At 39.4% G+C, this 22,031-nt stretch overlaps 3 protein-coding genes across 4 annotated transcripts in view; all 3 read left to right on the top strand.

Moving 5' to 3' along the window:
• The window catches only part of LOC132151405 (uncharacterized), a 3,644-nt gene extending 657 nt beyond the window's left edge, over nt 1-2,987 (top strand). Inside the window, exons 3-5 of the mRNA XM_059559512.1 lie at nt 10-1,316; nt 1,482-1,973; nt 2,961-2,987. Coding sequence (XP_059415495.1) covers nt 10-1,316; nt 1,482-1,931 — 1,757 coding nt within the window. The 3' untranslated portion in view covers nt 1,932-1,973; nt 2,961-2,987. The remainder of the gene's footprint in view (nt 1-9; nt 1,317-1,481; nt 1,974-2,960) is intronic.
• A 2,259-nt stretch (nt 2,988-5,246) lies between these two features.
• On the top strand, nt 5,247-10,158 carry LOC132151406 (synaptogyrin-1-like). 2 transcript variants are annotated; one of them, XM_059559513.1, is made up of 4 exons: nt 5,247-5,395; nt 6,919-7,156; nt 9,094-9,239; nt 9,741-10,158. In XM_059559513.1, the coding sequence occupies exons 1-4, from the start codon at nt 5,288-5,290 to the stop codon at nt 9,960-9,962; spliced, it is 714 nt and encodes a 237-aa protein (XP_059415496.1). In that variant the 5' UTR covers nt 5,247-5,287; the 3' UTR covers nt 9,963-10,158. The 2 variants fall into 2 exon arrangements, with proteins under 2 accessions (XP_059415496.1, XP_059415497.1); XM_059559514.1 differs by lacking the exon at nt 9,741-10,158 and adding an exon at nt 9,322-9,730.
• A 3,120-nt stretch (nt 10,159-13,278) lies between these two features.
• Nucleotides 13,279-21,813, top strand: tab1 (TGF-beta activated kinase 1/MAP3K7 binding protein 1). The gene is made up of 11 exons (XM_059561036.1): nt 13,279-13,439; nt 14,426-14,556; nt 14,628-14,778; nt 15,431-15,517; nt 16,142-16,271; nt 16,370-16,486; nt 17,347-17,458; nt 19,645-19,789; nt 19,905-20,118; nt 20,253-20,406; nt 21,242-21,813. The coding sequence occupies exons 1-11, from the start codon at nt 13,407-13,409 to the stop codon at nt 21,462-21,464; spliced, it is 1,497 nt and encodes a 498-aa protein (XP_059417019.1). The 5' UTR covers nt 13,279-13,406; the 3' UTR covers nt 21,465-21,813.
• The last annotated feature ends 218 nt before the right edge of the window (nt 21,814-22,031 follow it).

The following is a 22,031-nucleotide window of genomic DNA, read 5'->3' on the forward strand; positions in this document are numbered from 1 at the left end:
TATTTGCAGAGGATGAAGCACAGAAAGCGTGTAAGGAGGCAGAGAGCAGTAGCTTTAAAAGTTCCTTTCCACAACGAATGACAAAAATGAATATATCACAGGAAAGGAAGGCTGAACTTGACCAGGCCTTCTTTAAAATGATCTACATGGACTATGAGCCTCTCACCAAAGGGGAAAGAGAAGGGATGCGTTATTTTGCGCAGATTGCACAGCCTGGCTACACCCCGCCGTGCAACAACACAATCCGGGACACACTCATGCCACACGCCTTGATCGAGCTGGAGAATAAGCTGAGCGCTCTGCTCAAGCACTGCAATGGACTCTCAGTGGCCATTGATATTTGGACAAGCCGAAGGGGTCACAGTTTTCTGGGTATCGTGGCCAGTTTTATTGATGAAAACTTCAAATGCCACACTGTTCTTCTGAGCTGTGAACAAATCCAGGCACACCACACAGCGAAGCACATTTATGAAAAATACGAGGAGGTCCTGAGACGCTGGAATGTCCAGCATGGTGTGATCAGAGTAATTACTGATAGTGCCAGCAATATGGTCAAAGCCTTCAATCTGCCTGGCTTCAATGAGTTTGGGGATGTGCTGGACCGAGATGTCAAGGTCGAGGAGACGGAAGTTGAGATTGATGCTCCAGATGATGCACTCTCTCAGCTCCGTGCAGACCAGCTGGCCAATCAGCTGAACGTGATGATTCAGTACTACATCACAGAAACCAATCTTCACCTGAGATGTCCCATTCACTTACTCCAGCTCGCTATAAAAGACGCAATTGCAAAGCATAATGCAGTCAAATCAGTAATCAACAAGATTGGAAAAGTAGTCAAAACAGTCAGGAAAAGCACACTGAACACAGATGAAATCGACAAATTAGCTGTTCCTCCCACAACTGCATGTGCAACCAGATGGAGCGGTCAGCTGCGGATGATTGAGTCGCTGCTGAAAATGTTTGAGAATGATGCGCTATGGCAAAACCGTCTGACGTCGATCCCAGATGATGGCAAAATCACACGCAGCGATGTTCTCATGCTTCAAGGCTTGGTGAGAGTACTCACACCATTTGCTGAATTGACAGACAGTTTACAGAAGGAACTGGGAAACCTGGGGATGATCCTGCCGGCAGTCGCAGAAATACGCCGAATGATGGCTGACGTCTCCAGTCCACTGGAAGTAGCTGCTTTCGCAGAAACTCTAGCAGAGAACTTTTCCAATCGTTATAAAAGGTTTTATGACGACACCCACGTTGTTCTGGCTGCGTTGTTAGACCCTCGCTTTAAGAACGAGTGGATTGCAAGAGATGAAAAGGCAAGTAATTCACTACACAAAGCCACATTCGCAAATTAACCATGGTTTTATTATAATAAGTGTATTAACAATCAACAAAAATAATACAACACTGACTAAATTTAAAAAATACCCTGATGATGATAATAAATGATCTTGTAGAGTAACATTATTTTGCTCTTGTAGGTTCAAGGCAAACAGATGGAGATCAGGGAGTTGTTAGTTCATCAAACACAACTTCTCTGCAGCGTGAATAAAAAAGAAACATTCCCTCTCGTTGTCGCTGACCCTGAGCCGTCACCCTCAAAGAAAGCCAAGTCCATGTTCCAGTCATACGCAACTGCCACAGATTCATCTGCAGCACTAGATGTAAAAGGAGAAATCGAACAGTACCTCGCAATGCCGAGAATGAACCCCGACGTTGACGTTCTTCGCTTCTGGAAGGACAACTCTGTTATGCTGCCCCGACTTTCACATGTTGCAAGACGCATCTTTAGCATCCCCAGCGGCTCGGCCAGCTTGGAGAGGGTGTTTTCTATTGCTGGCCTGATGTCCAACACTAATCGCATGCGCTCGACACCTGACACTCTGCAAAAGCTCGTCTTTCTGAAAGTGAACGCAGCATTGGAGATTTAGATTTGATGATTAAAAGTCTAGGACTGTCCGACCAAAAAGTTTGTGTAACCCTCTGGCCCTCTTCGGTCATTTTTGACCAAAAAATTTTATACTTTGAAATTTAAAAAGTCGTCGCTTCATCGGAATGAGATGACACTTGGTGACTTTTGTCACATTAGCAATTTGAACATGTGTTTGGATATGTTAAAGAGTCCAAAAAAAATAGTCACACTTACCTTTTTCGCGGGTCAAAAATGACCGACATACGATATGAATGGGAAATACGAAAAGATTTGAAAACTCAGTGAATCTTTTAGTGGTACAAACTAAAAATCAGCCACTGGTCGGGAAAAAAGTGTGCAGCAATCAAGGGGTGACAAATTAGACACCAATCAATAAATGGAAAAAATACAAAAGGAGCTCTCTCTGTCTCTCTCTCTCACACACACACACACACACACAGAAATGAACTGGTAAGACTGCAACATTAACATTTATTGAAATAAAATATTCAAAAATATAAAATATTAATTAATTACAAAATGTTTGTATAGTGTTTTGAATGATCACTTTTCATTCCTTATGTTGTTAGATTTTTTAATTATCAAATACTGAGTAACAAAAATGCTTTCTATGTGTTCCCTTTCTAACAAGATTTTAATGTTTGACTGTAATCATAATGTAAAACCTTACACGTTTTTATTTTTTGAATGCCTTCAGATTGCCCAGTTCTCATCAAAAAATGGATTTTAAATGCTTCCACTCTATTTTCATGTGAAATATTGCATTAATTAAAAAATAGTAAATAAATAAAGAGATAAAAAATATATATTAATTCTAATGGAGAAAATAGCTCATTAAAATTGTATAAATATTGCATAGTATAATAAAATTCCCTAAAAATCATAAATAATAATCAAAAAATATTATTGAACAAAAAAATATTACATTGGTTTTCCTGAAGAAGAAAAAAAAGTTAAATTTCAAGGCTCCGGTCACTTCTGACCGCAAAGAAGGTAAGTGTGACTCCTAAACAAAGAGGGTCAGAAGGTTAAAAAGAAGGCAATAATAGCCTGTTTATATATATATATATATATATATATATATCATCATTTTATTTTCTATTTTTATTTTTTTTTGGCAGTTTATTTTGATTTGATGTAAAGTTTTTCCTTTGGTTAGCTACTGTTCCAATAAAGCATGCTGATATTTTTTCTCCTAGTATTGTGTATTTATTTTTCACTGAATGCATCTTCTGCACAGAAGTTTGTGATATATTAAAAAAAAAATTAGGGACATTTTTTTTTTATGGAGCGAAAAACAAGTGATGGTAAACCCAGAGTGAAGCTGGAGTGTAGTGAATATTAAAAGCTTTCTAATGAATGTTGTTCAGTTGCTTTGATGCAATCTTTTTTTGTTTAAAGTGCTATATAAATAAAAGTGACTTGACTACAGTACAAAAAAGAAAAAATTGTATAAGCGATTTTCACTCAGAAACTACTAGTACAGTTGTGGCCAAAAATATCGGCACCCTTGGTATATATGATCAAAGAAGAAAATGTATCTGCATTGTTAATCTTTTCGAACTTTTATTTTTTTTAAAAATTGTAACATTTATACTTTCATTGGATAATAAGTATTTAAAATGGGGGTACACATCATTATGAAATAAATGTTTTTCTCTAATAATCACTGGCCGCAATTAACAGCATCCTTTTATTCAATACTTTTTGAAACCTCCATTGCCAGTTTAACAGCTCTGAGTTTTCTCCTATATTGTCTGATGAGGTTAGAGAACACCTGACAAGAGATCAGACACCATTCCTTCATCCAGAATCACTCCAGACCCTTTAGATTCCCAGCTTCTCCTCTTCAGTTCACTCCTCTCATTATCTGTAGGGTTCAGGTCAGAGGACTGGAATGGCTATAGCAGAAGCTTGGTTTTGAGCTCAGTGACCCATGTCTGTGTTGTTTTTGAGGTTTGTGTTTGGGTTATTGTACAGTTGGATTATCCAATCATGGTCCATTATAAGATTTCTAACAGAGTCAGTCACTTACTGATTTTTTATCTGTTGGTATTTGGTAGAATCAAAGATGCCATGTCTCCAAACAAGATGTCCAGGACCTCCAGCAGAAATATAGGCCCACAACATCAAAAATACAGCAGTAGATTTCATTGGACACATGGGGTACTTTTTTTCTCTGTGTTCACCAAACCCATCTTGAGTGTTTGCTGCTAAAAAAAAATTATTTTAGTTTCATCTGACCATAGCAGCCAATCCCATTTAAAGTTACAGGAATGGCTGATAACGGAATCTGCTTTAGTTGGCTTTTGGAAGAGCTAGGAGAGTTTTTCTTGTAACCCTCCAAAACAACATGTGGTGATGTAGGTCCTGTTTGACATTTTTTTTTCTAGGGTTTTCTGAACCCGAGACTCGGCTATTTTCTGCAATTCTCCAGCTGTAACCCATGAAGAGTCTTTATCTACATTTATTCATTTAGCTGACGCTTTTATCCAAAGCGACTTACAAAGTATGGACGCCTCTGGAGCAACTAGGGGTTAAGTGTCTTGCTCAGGGACACATGGGTGTCTCACAGTGGATCGAACCCGGGTCTCTCACACCAAAGACGTGTGTCTTATCTACTGCGCAAACACCACCCCCAAATGGGTGTTATCTACTCAAACTCTACTTCTCAACACACTTTAGGACGATATAGACACACGTCCTCTTCCAGGCAGTTTTGTTACATTTTCTGTTGATTGGAAATTCTTAATTATTGCCCTGATGGTGGAAATGGGAATCTTCACTGCTCTAACTCTTTTCCTAAAGCCACTTCCCCAATTTGTGAAGCTCAATTATCTTTTGCTGCACATCAGAATTATATTCTTTGGTTTTTCTCATTGTGATGGATGATTAAGGGCATTTTGGGTTTTGTTTTCCCTGCTCTTTATATTTCTGTGAAACAGGAAGCTATGGCTGGATAATTTCATGTTTATAATCACGCTGGAGTGCTTTATAAAGAAACGGCAAGCAATACATTATTAACCGTGAAACTCAACTGCAACGCAACTGAAATTATTTCAGAATAATAATAGATTTCAAATATATATTTTTATTTACAGGTTCAAAAATAATTTAACAGTGTAGAAATTAACTTTAAAATAAAAAAAGAACTAAATTCATTAAAATATAAATGAATAAATAAATAAACAAATCCATCTATTCGTAATTCTGCTTGGAATTAAAATCGAAGAATTTTAAAAAATCTGAATCTCCAACCCCCACGGGCACGCGCCTCACACGCCACCGCGCGCTCCCGACGGTCTCTCCTCCTCTCCAGAGCGCGCAGAGGGAGGGAGCGCGCGCGGGCAGCTGATGGACGGGATGGAGCGGGGCGCGTACGGCGCGGGCAGAGCCGGTGGATCCTTCGAGCCGCTCACGTTCATCCAGCAGCCGCACACCGGACTCCGGATCGTGTCCTGGGTACGTACCGTTATCATGAGGAGCAAACAGCGCGCCTGATGCTGCGAGAGACGCGCCGGAGCAATGCACGCACGACACGGTGCTTCTGATTGAAATGCATACTCGTGCAATCAAGTGCTATTAATCAGGGGTAAGAAAAGGTTTGTGTAGGGGCTTCAGAGATTATAAAATAGAATTAGCTCAACAACATGGTCAGTGGAAACCACATGATAGCGCGCGCGTGTGTCTGTGTGCGCGCGCGTGTGCAGACGCATACATTACAAACACACACACACACACACACAAACCTGTATCCAGTGTCCAAATCCTGTCCGTTCGGGTTCAGATGTGGTCAGATTTGAGTTATTCAGTCATAAATATTGTCCTCCAAGAGTATGTATTCTGAACGTGCTTAGAAGAATAAAGTGATATTTTAGAATATTCTAAAGTGATCACGAATTAAACATTTTAAGAAATATGGTACTGTTTTTTCATTTATGCTTTTTGTTTGTGTGTTTTGAGCTGATTGTTGACTTTTGCACACATTTAATTTGATGTAGTTTGCACGACCTGAGGTGAATAAAGCTGTTTTCAGCATAACTTTGACGTCAGGCGTAATTGTAACACTAGTTATGAGATTAAAATGCTATGACTATTGAATCAGATACATGTTGAACATCATTTCAATAAAGTGACAGAGGTCAGATTGTTCTTGATTGGTCTGATCAGTATATTATTAAGTGCAGATCACATTCAGAAGCTGAGTGTGGTGGTTTTGTGCATGATTTATGCTTGTGTTTGTGACATAATTAGCTTGTTGTTTTCCATTCCTGCCAGAACAGAGAGTCCCAGTGTCTATAAATATCTCTGTTCTTCTGCGCATCTCATCTCATCAGAGCTGGACTCACACAGGACGGGTCTTTATGATCGAGTCACCGAATCACTGATTCAACAGATTCATCCAAAAGCACTGATTCATTCAGAGACTAAACACAACTTGTGTTGTAATGGTTCTACTGTGACCGAGCAAAAACACAGATTAGATGTTATTCAATATTACATTTTTGTTATATAAGAGCTTCGTCACACAAACATGCTGCTTGCTTGTTGCTCCAGTAATTCGTGGCTAGTTCACAGCATCTGACCGCAGTGAGATTCACACTATGGACGCTCAGCACGCTTGGTTTGTTCAAGAGAGAAAAAGGAACTTCAGCGTGTTTCTGCTTGGTCTTCAACACCTGTGAGTTTCTGTTTATGACTCGTTCAGCTGAAGAGCACAAACCGTTAGTTTCCTCGTTTCATTTGCTTTAAACTGGTTCTAATTTTCTTTTATATTAAAACCACAACACATTATGATCAGGTGCCAAGAGCTGGTCCATTACAAAACTCTTGAGTTTTCATTTCCTCATTTCTCAAGAAATCAAATGTTATATTTTGACTTCAGCGTTCGTAGAAAACGTCCTGTAGCTGTCAGAAGTCAATGGTAGCCGATGACTCCTGTTACGCTCGTTGGTAGAGCGTGTGATCTGTTCTGCTCTCCTCAGTTCTTCTCGTTGGTGATCTTCGGCTGTGTCGTTAACGAGGGCTACATCAACAGGCCTGATGAGGTCGAGCAGTTCTGCATCTTTAACCGGAACCAGAACGCCTGTAACTACGCGGTCAGCATGGGCTCGCTGGCCTTCCTCTGCTGCATGGCCTTCCTGGCTTTAGACGCATATTTCCCTCAGATCAGCAGCGTCAAGGACCGCAAGAAAGCTGTGCTGGCCGACGTGGGAACCTCAGGTAGATCTTCACACATGACGCGTATTATTATGTTTGTTCAAGTCAGAGAACTAACCCAGGCCACAAGCTTAGGTTATAGAAAACATTATGGGAACATTGTTTTGAAATGTCCAATTTTCACAACATTTCTTAAACCGTTGTCATAATTTTTTCTACCACTTACACCATAAATTATAGGAGAGTATTTCAAATATTACAGGGGTCATATGATGCGAGCTCTTGGTGCATGAAGAAGATCTGTAAAGTTGCAAAGACTAAAGTCTCAGATCCAAAGAGATATTCTTTATCAAAATTAAGACTCTGCCACGCCCCCTAAACACCCTTTTTAAACACGCCCCCACATGTCTACATCATTATGTGGGAATATTTGTGTAATGCCGCCCAAATGCTCACGAAGGCGTGGTTTCAGTAACACAGTTAGTGTTGATGCAGTCATGTCAGGGAGATGTGTGTGTATTCTTCTGAAAGTAGATGCATTTAGGAATCTTTAAGATTACTTACATAAGAAACAGCAACACATTTTATGAAAGACCGTTTCATGAACCTAGGAGAGGAGGTCATTCTGACTTTGCTACGACAATCTGGCGCTTCTGAATCAGCTACTGTAAGTGTGTTTTCTTATTAGTTCGAGTATTTGCTGTTGACTGTTCAAATGCAGAGTTTTGCTCATTGTGTGTGTGTGTGTGTGTGCGCGTCGCGTGTGTGTGTGTGTGTGTCTGTGTCTGTGTGTGTGTTGAGAGAGAGAGAGAGAGACATACATACATTCTCCCATACATACTGGGAGAAATGCCCAAATGTGAGATAATTGCTGCAAAGTATGTCTTTACATGCCATGAAATGAGGACAACCAGTGGAACCTCAGATGGATAAATAATTGTATATTTTGATTGTTTGATGTAGATATGTATATGTGTATATGTATGTATGTGTATATATATATATATATATATATATATGTGTGTGTGTATGTATGTATGTGTATATATATATATATATTTATTTATTTTTTTTACATTTGATACTGATTCCTTTTTTTTTTTTTTTTTTTTTTTTTTTTCATTTTTGTATAAATGTATTCATACATTTGTTTACTGTTTAATTTTATTGATTATTTGTTCATTGCCTATGTAATTGCCAATGCTTTGGCAATACTGTACAAGTCATGCCAATAAAGCTAATTTGAATTTGAAATTTGAGAGACAGGGTCACACAGTGGAGTCAGCTTTCTTAACCGTCAGTGACTTGTGTACTGCAAACACATACAAGTTTGTCATTGTCACATATTAACTGTCTTTACATTTATTTTGAAAGATGAAGCTTGTGGTTATGGAAAGGGGCGTTACATTTCCGAAGAGTGCTTGCAGTGTTCGGCCAATCACAACGCACTGGGTCAGTTGGCCAATCAGAGCAGACTGCGCTTGTCAGAAGGAGGGGTTTTGTAGAAAACGAGGCGTTTGAGAGAGACGGGGCTTAGATGATCTACAATAATGTACAGTATTTAATAAATAATGTGCTTTATGTCAACATATTCTGTTACACCAAATACACAAAATAATGATCTTTAAAAAATCATCGTATGACCCCTTTAAAAAAAGTTAGAAAAATGTTCCATACAAATTTCTTTAAGAACAATTTGTCCTAACATTTATATAATTGTGAAAACATTAGCTGGGAATACAGTTAACACAGTAAACCACAATAATTATTACATATTATTAGGAAATTATTATGTGCATATACACAAACACTGAATATACACTTACAGAATAAACAAAAATACTTCAAAGAAAAAACGGTAAGTAGTGCATTAAATTAAACATGATATTTAAGTAGAACGACAGAAGCAGGGTTTTCTTGTAAACTATTTTCTTCCAGTGAGTGTGATGTGTCCTCAGTCTCTTACCGTCTCTGTGTGTGTCTATGTCTGTCTGTTCCAGTGTTCTGGTCCTTGGTTTGGTTCGTGGGCTTTTGTTTCTTGGCCAATCAGTGGCAGGTGGCGAAAGCGGAGGACAACCCGCTGCAGTCGGGTGGAGACTCAGCGCGGGCCGCCATCACCTTCTCCTTCTTCTCCATCTTCACCTGGGTCTGTAGCTGCAGTAGTTAAACTCATGAGTGTTGTGCTGGAGCTGTGTTGATGATTTCAGGTGTGTTGGCGTGTGTTTCAGGGAGCTCTTACACTGGTCTCTCTGGAGAGATTCAAACGAGTGTGTTTTGAAGAGGAGTATGAGGAACTCTTTACCCAGCCCTGACCCCACACACACACACACACACATGAATAAACAGGTTCCCTTTGAGTTTGTGTGTGAGACTCCAGCCTCAGCGGTCATCTCAAGGAATGAATTAATCTCAGAAGCTCATTAAAGAATGAAATAATGTTGATGATCATGTTGTTACTGGATCCTGTAGATCTTCTGTTTTCTGATTAATCAAACTGAATCTGATCCTTCTCTCTTTTCTTCATATTTTCTTTCTATCCTTCACAACCTCATCCTTCCCCACATTGACTTTTTTTAACCCTTCATTGAACCCTAATCCATCATTTCCATGTTTAAAAACCTCCTTCATCCGAACCTGCATCATCCAGGCCGCTCAGGCCTTCCTAGCGTTTCAGAGATATAAGCTGGGTGCGGATTCGGCTCTGTTCTCGCAGGACTACACCGACCCCAGCCAGGACGCCGGCAGTGTGCCGTACAGCTCCTACAGTGCTGGAGACGCTCTGGAGAGTCCGGGAGGAACCGGGTCCTACCAGCAGAGCGGCGACGGCGTGTTCGACAGGTCAGCGGGGTACCAGCGGCAGGAGTACTGAACCAGGGTCACGGCACCAACTCACACACTGAACACCATTCTGATCAGCAGTAGAATATCCTGTAAAACTGTCATGCTATACAAACGACTGATTTGTATTCAAAATGAGGTTATTTGTGTAAATGGAGCGACACCTCCGCATTAATGTGCTCACACTCTCAAAAATAAAGGTTCTTTATCAGAATTGATGGTTCCATGAAGAATTGATCACTGAATGGTTCCCAGCTAACAAAAATATGTTCTGTGAAAGTCTTTCTTACATTCCCATTAAGTTATGATAATGTCACTCCTGAATGTTCACTAAACATTCAAAACGGCCAGTTTTTGAAATGTTTTAAAAAATATAAACAGTATATATATATATATATATATATATATATATATATATATATATATATATATATATATATATACAGTACAGACCAAAAGTTTGGACACACCTTCTCATTCAAAGAGTTTTCTTTATTTTCATGACTATGAAAATTGTAGATTCACACTGAAGGCATCAAAACTATGAATTAACACATGTGGAATTATATACATAACAAAAAAGTGTGAATCAACTGAAAATATGTCATATTGTAGGTTCTTCAAAGTAGCCACCTTTTGCTTTGATTACTGCTTTGCACACTCTTGGTATTCTCTTGATGAGCTTCAAGAGGTAGTCTCCTGAAATAGTCTTCCAACAGTCTTGAAGGAGTTCCCCGAGAGATGCTTAGCACTTGTTGGCCCTTTTGCCTTCTGTCTGTGGTCCAGCTTACCCCTAAACCATCTCGATTGGGTTCAGGTCCGGTGAAAACTCTTTGAATGAGAAGGTGTGTCCAAACTTTTGGTCTGTACGGTATATATATATATATATATATATATATATATATATATATATATATATATATATATATATATATATATATATAAACATTAACTATAATTTTGGCAACATGTGAAGGTTACATTTTCTATGAACATTCGAAAACAAGCAGTATCAAATGAAAATAAATATATATAAAAAAATTAGATGAACATCCAACTTAAACATTGTTAAAGACCAGATCATTAAAAAAAATTAAGAATGCTTTTCTAATGTTTCATTTAATTATGACAAAATTATTTCTGAATATTCAAAACATAAGTTTTAAAAACATTGTTTCTTGGTTGTACAAACGTTTAGGGAACATTCAATTTGTATAATTTGGCAAACGTGTACGTTACTTTCTCTGAATGCTCTGAAACAAGGAGTAACATTTTAAAAATGTCCAACTAAAACACTTCAGAAATAACTTGTTTCAGGAACAATGTATAAATATTTTTAGCGAAAGTTTTGAGAACATTTTTAAAGTGGTGGTTGAATGTTTATTTCTAGGCTTGATTTTGTTTATGGGGCACAGTCTAACATGTGTTCATGCTTAGTTTTTTTTTTTTAAACATATTTCTCATAATTTACCTTTATTCCACACCGATCTGTCCCTTCTCTCACAGACGCCTTAGTGTTTAAATGGAACAGTTTGTCGAAGCTGATCTGACGATCTGAATGAGAGAGAGAGAGATGCAGAGCAGGGTGTCGCGAGGAACAGGATTGAGAACCACTGCTTTAGAACATTGGTTTTAAAACTTGTGAATCCGTTAGAATCGTTAAAAGACAGAATTGCGATTCATATATGAACAGATTTTTACATGCACCCCTAGTTTTCTCTTCCTCTTCTCTAAAGCAGCACAATATGGCTTCGCCCCATGCTGCATGTTCCCAGGGGCGGGGTTTATCTGGGTTCGTGACGTAATGGTAATATTGATAGTTCATTGTCTAGCTGACTACGTCTTGTATTATTATTTATTTATTTAGATTTTTTCTAAAATCCTGTCAAACGTGCACAAACTACTAGCTACTACTAAATATTGTAGAAACATAATTTTCTGTAAAGTTGCTTTGTAACGATTTGTATTGTATAAAGCGCTATACAAATAAACTTGAATTGAATTGAATTAAACTGCCAGAATTTTAAAAGACTAAAACTAACTTTGCTAATGTATTTTTAAGAGTGCCATTAGGTTTACGTTTGTAACTCATTTAATCTAAAACTGATGCAGCAGAAGGATCTCAGACGCTTCACAGTTTGTCAGTGTTTTCTAGAATATTCTACAGACTGCAGCTGTTTCCTCCAGTCGTTGTGCAGGTGTGTGGAGGGATTTCATTCTCTGATCATAAACTATTTTTCCTTCAGCTCCAGCAAATGATCTGACACTGTCTGTCTGTCCTCAGGTGAACATGTGAGCATGAATTCACGCCAAACTTTTTATTTCCGTAATGGGATGATTTTTATAGAGCGAAGTAAGGAATTTAAAAAGCGAAGGGAAGGATTTCATCCTCAAGAAATTCATTGGGTGGTGAAAAGGGAGCTGCGTTCAAAAACATGAGGGATTGATGACATCACTGATCCAGGAAAGTTGTTTCAGTGATAGAGAAAAGTTTTTGCGTTCTGATGAAATTATGTGGAAAGTTGAGATATAGGTGCACATCTGACTAGCTGTTGAGAAGTCTGATTGTTTGTGGGAAGTAACAGTTTTCAACTTCAACTTCACTATCAGTTGTAGGGCTTTCTTGTCAGATGCTGAGCAATTTCCATACCAAACTGTGATACAGCTGGTTAGTACACTCTCCATGACACATCTGTAGAATGTCGTGAGTTTAGAGGGGGTCATGTATTTATGTAGCATCATGGTCCTGTGAGGCACGACATTTCGTTCCACTTTATGTCCACACATGTAGCCGAATGACAATAAAGCTCAACTCAACTTGACTTGAACTGTAACTTGAATACTTCAAATTCTGACATACTACTCGTCTCACATACTTTTTTGCCTACTATATAGTTGGAAAGTATTTTAGTTTTTCTTCAAAATGAATAAAAACAGTTAAAAGAAACTTTCAAAGCTGCAATAATAAAATATGTTAAATAATACAAATATCCTTTATGTATTTAATAACATTTTATTAAATTTGCTGCTGACCTCTAACTAATGAGCAAAAATTACACAAGACAAACTAACATTTCTTCTTCTTTTTTTATATCGAAGGGTGTTGAACTTTTCTTCTGTGTTTTACTGTACAGATGTGAATTTATATTTCCTTCAGCCTGAGGCTTTTTGGCGTGAAAGGACTTTTACATTTGCCAAAAATAGAACTTTTTATATTAAAAGCAAACATGCAAGCCCAGCCCAGTTTTAAACACATTACTTAATGTAATGTAATTAGTTACGGTTTAGGAAGTAACGCAATATTATAATGCATTACTTTTAAAAGTAACTTTCCCCAACACTGGATCGCAAGGGAAAACGCGGTTGCTATGGTGACCAGGGAAAGACTGAAGCAGACTCATGCAGCTGGTCTAAGGCTGAGTCGCGCATGCGCGCAGATGAGCTGTAGATCCGACGCCGCTCACTTCCGGTCAAGATGGCGGCGCAGCGCAGGAGTCTGATGCAGAGCGTAAGAAAGCACTATTCTCTCTTCACGAACTCATTATTACTCCTCCACTGCGGTGCTGTCCGTGAAGTGTAACACACACGAATATTATGAGGGTCGTGATTGATTAAATCATCAGTTATAGCGTTTATTCCGTGTGTTGATCTGCGACAGTGTTTACCACAGTAAATCTCTTTCTTTACACCATTACATGTCATCTAAAGCATTCATTCTGTTATTAATTATTTATTTATTTGTCACTGTTATGTTGAATCTAATGATCTGAAGTATTACATTCTTATATGTTATTACACTAACTGTCAGATTAACCACTGAACCGAATGAAAACAAATAGAAAAGCAAACTAATCTCTCATTATCTGAATTAAATCTTGATCAGATCTTCCCTGTTAAAGTGAAACATTTGAACAAAAATGTTAAAAGTCCTTTTAGACAGAAATGTATAAAAATTAAACGGGTTTAGGGTTAAAACAAGAACAAATATCCAGTGCTCGAATTGAATCAAGTCTTATGTCCCCACCATAACACTTTTTTTGATGGGGGTTAGTCTCGCAATACACAATTCACATACACAACATATTTGATCATAATATGCATAACTATATACTATTATTTTTTAAAGGGCTTACATAAAAGAACAGGCTTTTATGTTGATAAAAAATAATCAGTCCAATGTTGCATAACGTTGTTCTTTTAAATGGCTTACTCCAAGTAATACTGGATTAAGAGGGTGACAAAGCAGCAGACCCAAAAAAGCAACTACGGCAAACATACCAGGGACTTGAAGATCTGTAAACGCATGTGACATTAAAATACATTGAAATTTCATTCAGACTCACTGAATGGTTTTCAGATTCAGCAGTGGCACAGGAATAATTATTTCATGATGTCTCAGAAAAGTGATAAAGATCGGAGTGATTGATCAATCAGGTTTGAGCTGTGTCTGAATCAGGTGATTGATCGATCAGGTGTGTGTGTGTGTGATTGCAGCATCAGAGCTGGACGGACGCTCTTCCTCTGTGTCAGCTGTGTGGCGTCGGTTCGGCCCCGAACTGTGTGTACGGTCCAGATGGGAAAGGGACCCAGAGTCATCCGAACGAAGACGGACACTTCCGCTTCAGGTAGAGCCACTCAGACGCCTGTGCAGACTCTGATCAGTGTGAACTGATGTCACTTCCTGTTCCCTCCTCAGCACTGAGTGCTGCTTCCTCTACGGCGTGTTTAATGGCTACGACGGCAGCCGCGTGGCCAGTTTTGTGTCTCAGTGTCTGACGGCGGAGCTGTTGCTGGGTCAGCTGAGCACCAGTCACACGGACGCAGACGTGCGCAGAATCCTCTCACAGGTATCAGAGCTGCACATCTGACTGAGCTTTGAAATTTGACCATGACAATGTGTTCACCCTCAGTTCATCAGACATCAGGATGAGTGTGTTTCTTCATCAGGTTTGTAGAAATGTAGCACTGCATCAGTGTGTCATCAATGGATGCTCTGCAGTGAATGGGTGCCGTCAGAATGAGAGTCTGATAAAAACATCACAATAATCCACAGCACTCCAGTCCATCAGTGAACATCTAGAGAAGACAAAAGATGAAACACATCCAGCATTAAGACGTTTATAACTCAAACACATAGAGTCTATAATCCATAATAACACTTCCTCCAGTGAAAAAGTGTTCTGGTCTGAATCAGGAGAGAAATCTGCACAGATCAAGCTGTGTTTAAACAGCTCTAAACTAATCTGTGAGAGACAACAGCAGATGCACTTTCTCACTGGAGGAAGTGTTATTATGGATTATAGACTCTATGTGTTTGAGTTAAAGCTAGTGGTGTGTATTACTTGTTGATTATTGTGATGTTTTATCAGTTTTTTCAGCTGATATTTCCTTTAAAACTGTGCAAATAGTCCAAAGCGTCACATTAAAAATTGAGTATACAATAACTGTAAATTACAGATAGTATTGATAATAATAGTATCTTCTGTGCTGGTCTCTCAGGCTTTTGATGTTGTAGAGAAGAGCTACTTCGAGACCATTGATGATGCTCTTGCAGAGAAAGCAAACCTCCAAACACAGCTTCCTGAGGTGAGCACACATACATGAAGAGACACAGATCACTGCTTCTGCTCTGGATTACAGTGTCTGTCTCTCTGTCTCTCTGCTGTCTGTCTGTCTGTCTGTCTCTCTGTCTCTCTGCTGTCTGTCTGTCCGTCTGTCTGTCTGTCTGTCCGTCTGTCTGTCTGTCTGTAGTCTGTCTGTCTCTCTGTCTGTCTGTCTCTCTGTCTCTCTGCTGTCTGTCTGTCTGTCTTCTGTCTGTCTGTCTGTCTGTCCGTCTGTCTGTCTGTAGTCTGTCTGTCTCTCTGTCTGTCTCTCTGTCTGTCTATCTGTCTCTCTGTCTGTCTGTCTGTCTGTCTGTCTATCTGTCTTCTGTCTGTCTCTCTGTCTGTCTCTCTGTCTGTCTATCTGTCTCTCTGTCTCTCTGCTGTCTGTCTGTCTGTCTGTCTCTCTGTCTGTCTGTCTGTCTGTCTGTCCGTCTGTCTGTCTGTAGTCTGTCTGTCTCTCTGTCTGTCTCTCTGTCTGTCTATCTGTCTCTCTGTCTGTCTGTCTCTCTGTCTGTCTGTCTCTCTCTCTGTCTGTCTGTCTGTCTGTCTCTCTGTCTGTCTCTCTGTCTGTATCTGTCTATCTGACATCTGTCTGTCTGTCTTTCAGGGCGTCTGTTTGTCAGCTCAGACTCAGAAGATCGTGGAACGGCTGAAGGCTTTAGAGAAGGAGGTTTCAGGAGGAGCCACTGCTATAGTCGCTCTGATACTCAATAATAAACTCTACATCGCTAATGTCGGTATGTTTGTCACACACACACAGACACACAGTCAATCAATCTGAGGAATCAGTCATGTCTTGAGCACAAACGCTGAAACTTAATTTCTGTGTTCTCAGGAACCAATCGGGCTCTTCTCTGTAAGACCACCACTGACGGTCAGAACCAGGTGATCCAGATCGGACGAGCGCACACAACCGACAACGAGGACGAGCTGTCCAGACTCGCCCAGCTGGGTCAGACACACACACACACACACACACACACACACACACACACAAACACACACACAATAACTAATAAATTAAACACACGCTAATAAATTAAATACAACATGCAGTTAAAATGTGACTTTATTGTAAATGGATGTGTACTGTGGAAAATTCTAAATGCCATTTTTCTGATTAAAATTGCAATCTAAAAATTCAGGTTTGCAGAGCTGCACAATTTGACCAAAATTGTGAGATTATATACAATAAAATGAAAATTATTATTATTGCTATAAGTGCTGTCAAATGATTAATTTTAAACGCTTTGTTTATATATATATAAATATAAATATATATATATATAACTTAAATTTATATATACATGCATGTTTATATAAAACCTTTATTTTTATGCGATTAATCATTTGACGACACTAATTACTATATATTTTTTTTAAATATATAAAAAATACTCAATAAAAACAAACTAAGAAATATTTCTACTGTAATATTTTGATATGATTATGAATGAACACAGTGACACGCTTCACTCTGAAACTCAGGGTTTTCATTAAATCACCACCTTTGCTATTTGATAATTGCGTTAAGTCTTATAGTGGTTTATATAATGATATACTGTTACTCTATTCACAGAAGTTGAATTTCTGGTTGTCTTGTCAATATGATAATAATATGATTTTATCCACGTCAGCAGGTCTGTGATTCGGACAGAAATATGACTCTGACTCATTCGTTTCAATGAACTGGTTCAGAGGCCCTTTTTTGTGTTTCCTGACACCTTGGCGTGGTTAATGACACACTCATGCTGAAACCGTGTTTATTTTATTTTATGCTTTATTAGTAAGTGTTGATTGTGTTTCTCTCAGGTCTGGATCAGGTGCGCTTGAGGCAGACTGGACTGATCTCAGGTCAGAGCAGTACTCGACGGATTGGAGACTATAAAGTTAAATTCAACTACGCTGACATCGATGTCCTCAGGTGTGTTTCTGATACACACAAACACACACACACACACACACACACACTTATAGATTTTAAATATATACGATGCTTGATAGGGAGCCAGTGCAGTGTTGACAGGACCGGGCTAATATGGTCATACTTCCTGGTTCTAGTAAGAACTCTTGCTGCTGCATTTTGGACTAGCTGTAGTTTGTTTACTAAGCGTGCAGAACAACCACCCAATAAAGCATTACAATAATCTAACCTTGAGGTCATAAATGCATGGATTAACATTTCTGCGTAATTTAAATATATTTTTGAGATGGAAAAATGATGACGAAGAATTGACAGAGCAGCCAGTCAGTTTTTAGGTCCTATAATTAACACCTCTGTTTTTTCAGAATTTAGCAGTAAGAAATTATTCGTCATTTTATATCGAATATGCATTCCATTAGTTTTTCAAATTGGTGTGTTTCACCGGGCCGCGAAGAAATATAGAGCTGAGTATCATCAGCATAACAGTGAAAGCTAACACCATGTTTCCTGATGATATCTCCCAAGGGTAACATATAAAGCGTGAAGAGTAGCGGCCCTAGTACTGAGCCTTGAGGTACTCCATACTGCACTTGTGATCGATAGGATACATCTTCATTCACTGCTACGAACTGATGGCGGTCATATAAGTATGATTTAAACCAGGCTAATGCACTTCCATTAATGCCAACAAAGTGTTTAAAGCCGCGTTTCCACCGCAGGAACTTGACCCAGGAACTAGGGACTTTGGCCTGGTACTCAGTGTGTTTCCACCGCAGGGACCAGGAACTAAATAAAGTTCCGGGTAAAAAAATGCCCCTCAGAAAGTCCCTGCTGGCGAGGTGGTACTTTTTCAAAGTTTCGGAACTTTCAGGGGCGGGACTTGGGCGCTAAACATCCTGATTGGTTGAGTTCACGCAGCATTATTCTGATCATTTTCAAAATGTTATTGTGTCATGAAATGAAATTTTAAAAGGATTTCAGTCGAGAATGTAGTTGTTTAAAACTAAAATCTGTGGTTTATTTATAAAGGCAGTGCCTATTTAAAAATGTGTTTGGCTGATTTCGGAGACATGAGCTCCACGCGATCAGCAGGAGATCAGTGATCATGTATCCGCCGAGAGCAGCCTCACCTCGGCTAGACCTTCTGATGTGTGTCTCTTTAGTGGTTAAACATAAAATATCATTCGTTTTGGGTAAATCTAACAGGTAATCTTTGGTCTGTATTCAATTTATCTATATGTTAAAATGAAAATTAAAAAGAGGCAATTGATATAATATTTCGTTTCACTGTAATGGCTGTATATATACACATATCCCTGAACTAAGTACATTTCTGCTGCTATTATTATGTTTAAATGAAAATGAAAGGAGGCAGTGGTATTTGATGTCATAACTCGTTTTATTGTAAATATACAGAGAGGAAAACTGCAGTAGCCATGGTCAGCTGACTGAAGTTATCAAGTACGCTGCTGTTTGCAGATTTACTGGACTTGCATCGCCGCGGACATCACACTCCCGAGTCGAATGAGCAAAGTCTGAACTACCGAGGGTGCACGTCCAAAATCAGCGTACTTTGTATTGAGAAACGCGTGCAGATCTACATCACCAGTCTATTTGCCTACTCTTTCCGGTACTTTACACCGCGGTGGAAACACAGAAAGCAACAGGTCTGGGGGGAAAAAAAGCTCCCGGTACAAATCTTCTGGGTAATTTTGGTGGAAACGCAGCATAAGTCTATGCAAAAGAATGTTGTGGTCAATTGTGTCAAACGCAGCACTAAGATCCAATAAAACTAATAGAGAGATACACCCACAATCAGATGATAAGAGCAGATCATTTGTAACTCTAAGAAGAGCAGTCTCAGTACTATGATACGGTCTATTATGCTTAATAAATCAAGAGAAGAAGAAATCATGATCACTATCTTGCAGCCCTATTTCATTAAAATAACCACATTTTCACATAAGCACCATTAAAGAGAACACAGAGTTTGTTTGACCTAATTTTAGTTTCCTGATTAATTATATTTATTTTATACATTAGCATTATGAAAACTGGCAAAATGAGAAGCTTTTTTACTAAAATGGCACAAAATTCTTAATGTTAACTCCAGCAAATCTAAATAATGTAAATGGTTTTGTACTTTATTTGTTGTTGGGTTTTTTTGATGACGTGTGTGTATTCAGTGCAGCGACACAAAAGCCAATCATCGCGGAACCTGAGATCCACGGCGGCCAATCACTGGAGGGCGTGACTGGCTTCCTGTTGCTGATGTCAGAGGGGCTGATAAAAGCCCTGGAGTCTGCCCACGGACCAGAGCAGGTCAACCAGGTGATTCATCGGCCAGTCAACATGAATCATTGCTCATTAGTCTGCATGAAAGAGCTGCTGAAATAAAGCCTTGTGTTTCACATCCGTGGACTACATTTCCCATGTTCCCCGGCAGGAGATGGTTGCCATGGTAGCGGCGGAGCTGGCGCAGCAGAGCAGTCTGGAGGCGGCTGCGCAGTCGGTGGTGGAGCGCGTCAAGCGTCTGCATCATGATGTTTACATGAGCGGCAGACAGAGAGCACCACACTGCGGCAGACATGAAGACATGACTCTTCTGATCAGAGTCATTAACTACACACTCGCAGACGGCTCGCTCACACCCACACAAGGTCAGAACATCAGCTACTCTTAACCGTACGCATTAACACTTCCTCCTCCAAGTGGTATATAAGTGTAGGCTTTCAAAACCAGTGAATCCGTACACGATGAGTGTGTGTGTGTGTGTGTGTGTGTGTGTGTGCAGGAGGACGGATCTACCCGGTGTCTGTGCCCTACTCCAACCATCAGAGCACCAGTAAGACCAGTGTGATGCTGTCTCTGGTGATGCCTGCGCAGGGGACGCTGACCAACGGCTCCAACACTGCGTCCACGCTGGAGGGAGACACGCCGACCGCCGGGTAACAGCGCTGACCGCTTCCCAACATCTCAACCTTGGCTTTTCAGCTGCTGCTCCACTTCAGTCAGGCGGCTTGTGCTTGTGTTTCAGTTATTGACTTTTAAGTTACTGTTTTATTTATTTTAATACATATTTATTGTAATTTAAGTATATGAAAATAGGAAATGTTGCTATTAATAACTAAATTAAAAGATTAATTTTTGATTTGAAAGTTTAAGTAATTTAGTTTGTTTTTGCCATTTTTATTAGTTATTATGTGTTTATATTGTTTTTACTCCTTTTTAGGATTGTATTTATTTTGTAATTTCAGTTCATCAAGTTAAACTAAATGAAAATGAGAAATGAAGTCCTCTTTTTAATTTGACAGTTTTAGTAATTTAGTTTGCCATTTTTATCAGTTATTTTTTTTACTTATTTTTACTTTTAGAATTGTATTTATTATTTATTTATAAATTTTAGCACATTAATTTAATCTAAATGAAAAATAATTTTTACATTTAAGTCATTTCATATGTATTTGACATTTAGTACATCAAATTAAACTCTTAATTATCAAATTAAACGAAAAAAATTTCCGATCTCAAATAATGAAAATGTTTTTTATGGTTTAGTTCTAGTGAAGTATAATAATCCTGCACACAGTTGGTGTTGTTTCCTACGGCTGAATGCATTCATAGCGTTATCAGTAACACGTAAATCTCTCTCCACGGTCCCCTGTTTTACTGTAGTCCACTGATTCCCCTGACCATAGACACCTTACTGCCCATCAGTGAGAGTCCTGGCCCCGCCCCTCCCTCTGACCCCGCCCCTCTGTGTGTCTGTGCTCCTCCCCTCAGTCAGAGTCCCACAGCGACGCTGCAGTCCAGCACCACACACACGCAGAGCTCCAGCTCCAGCTCTGGAGACGGCAGCTTGTTCCGGCAGAGAGGCAGTCAGGCGGCGCAGCCGGACGAGACGGGACGTGTGCCTCCATATGTCGACTTCACACAGTTCTACCGGCTCTGGGGCTCCGACCACAGCGAGGGCCAGGGTCTGTCTGGAGATCTGGGGCCGCAGTGAGGAGCCGCTCCAGCATCACATCGGCCGTCTGATGTCACAGGTGTCTCACAGAATATCATTCACCTCTGTGAACCGGCAACAATCTGGTTAAACTAGATTTCTGGACTGTAATCCTGAATAGAGGAGCTGGACTGACTGTTTCAAAGGGAAAATCGTCATCTTATGATCACCTGCTGTCCTTGAGTTTTATAACTCCTCATATTCATGTTTCTCTGAGCTGCTTTCTCTCTGCTTCTGTGGAGTTTGACGTCTCTGTAAGATGAGGTTAAACCTGCTGAGCTGCATATATATGTCTGTCTGTCTGTGTGTGTTCTTTGAGTTCTTCCTCTAATAAACCGCTCTTGTTCCAGCTCCTCTCTCTGGTCTGGTTTCTCTTGCGTCACAGACTCTGAAGGTAGTCTGATGCTGTCGGATCTCTGCAGGTGCTGCTGTGATTCTCACTCAATCATGATCAGGGTTATTTACACTCAGTCTTTCAATACTCTGGAAACAGATGGCATATTAATATGTGGTAAAACTATGACTTGTTTATTTTAAAATTACAGTCAGAAATGTGTCATTCTTCTG

Source organism: Carassius carassius, chromosome 10 (assembly GCF_963082965.1).
Source record: "Carassius carassius chromosome 10, fCarCar2.1, whole genome shotgun sequence".
NCBI lineage: Eukaryota > Metazoa > Chordata > Actinopteri > Cypriniformes > Cyprinidae > Carassius > Carassius carassius.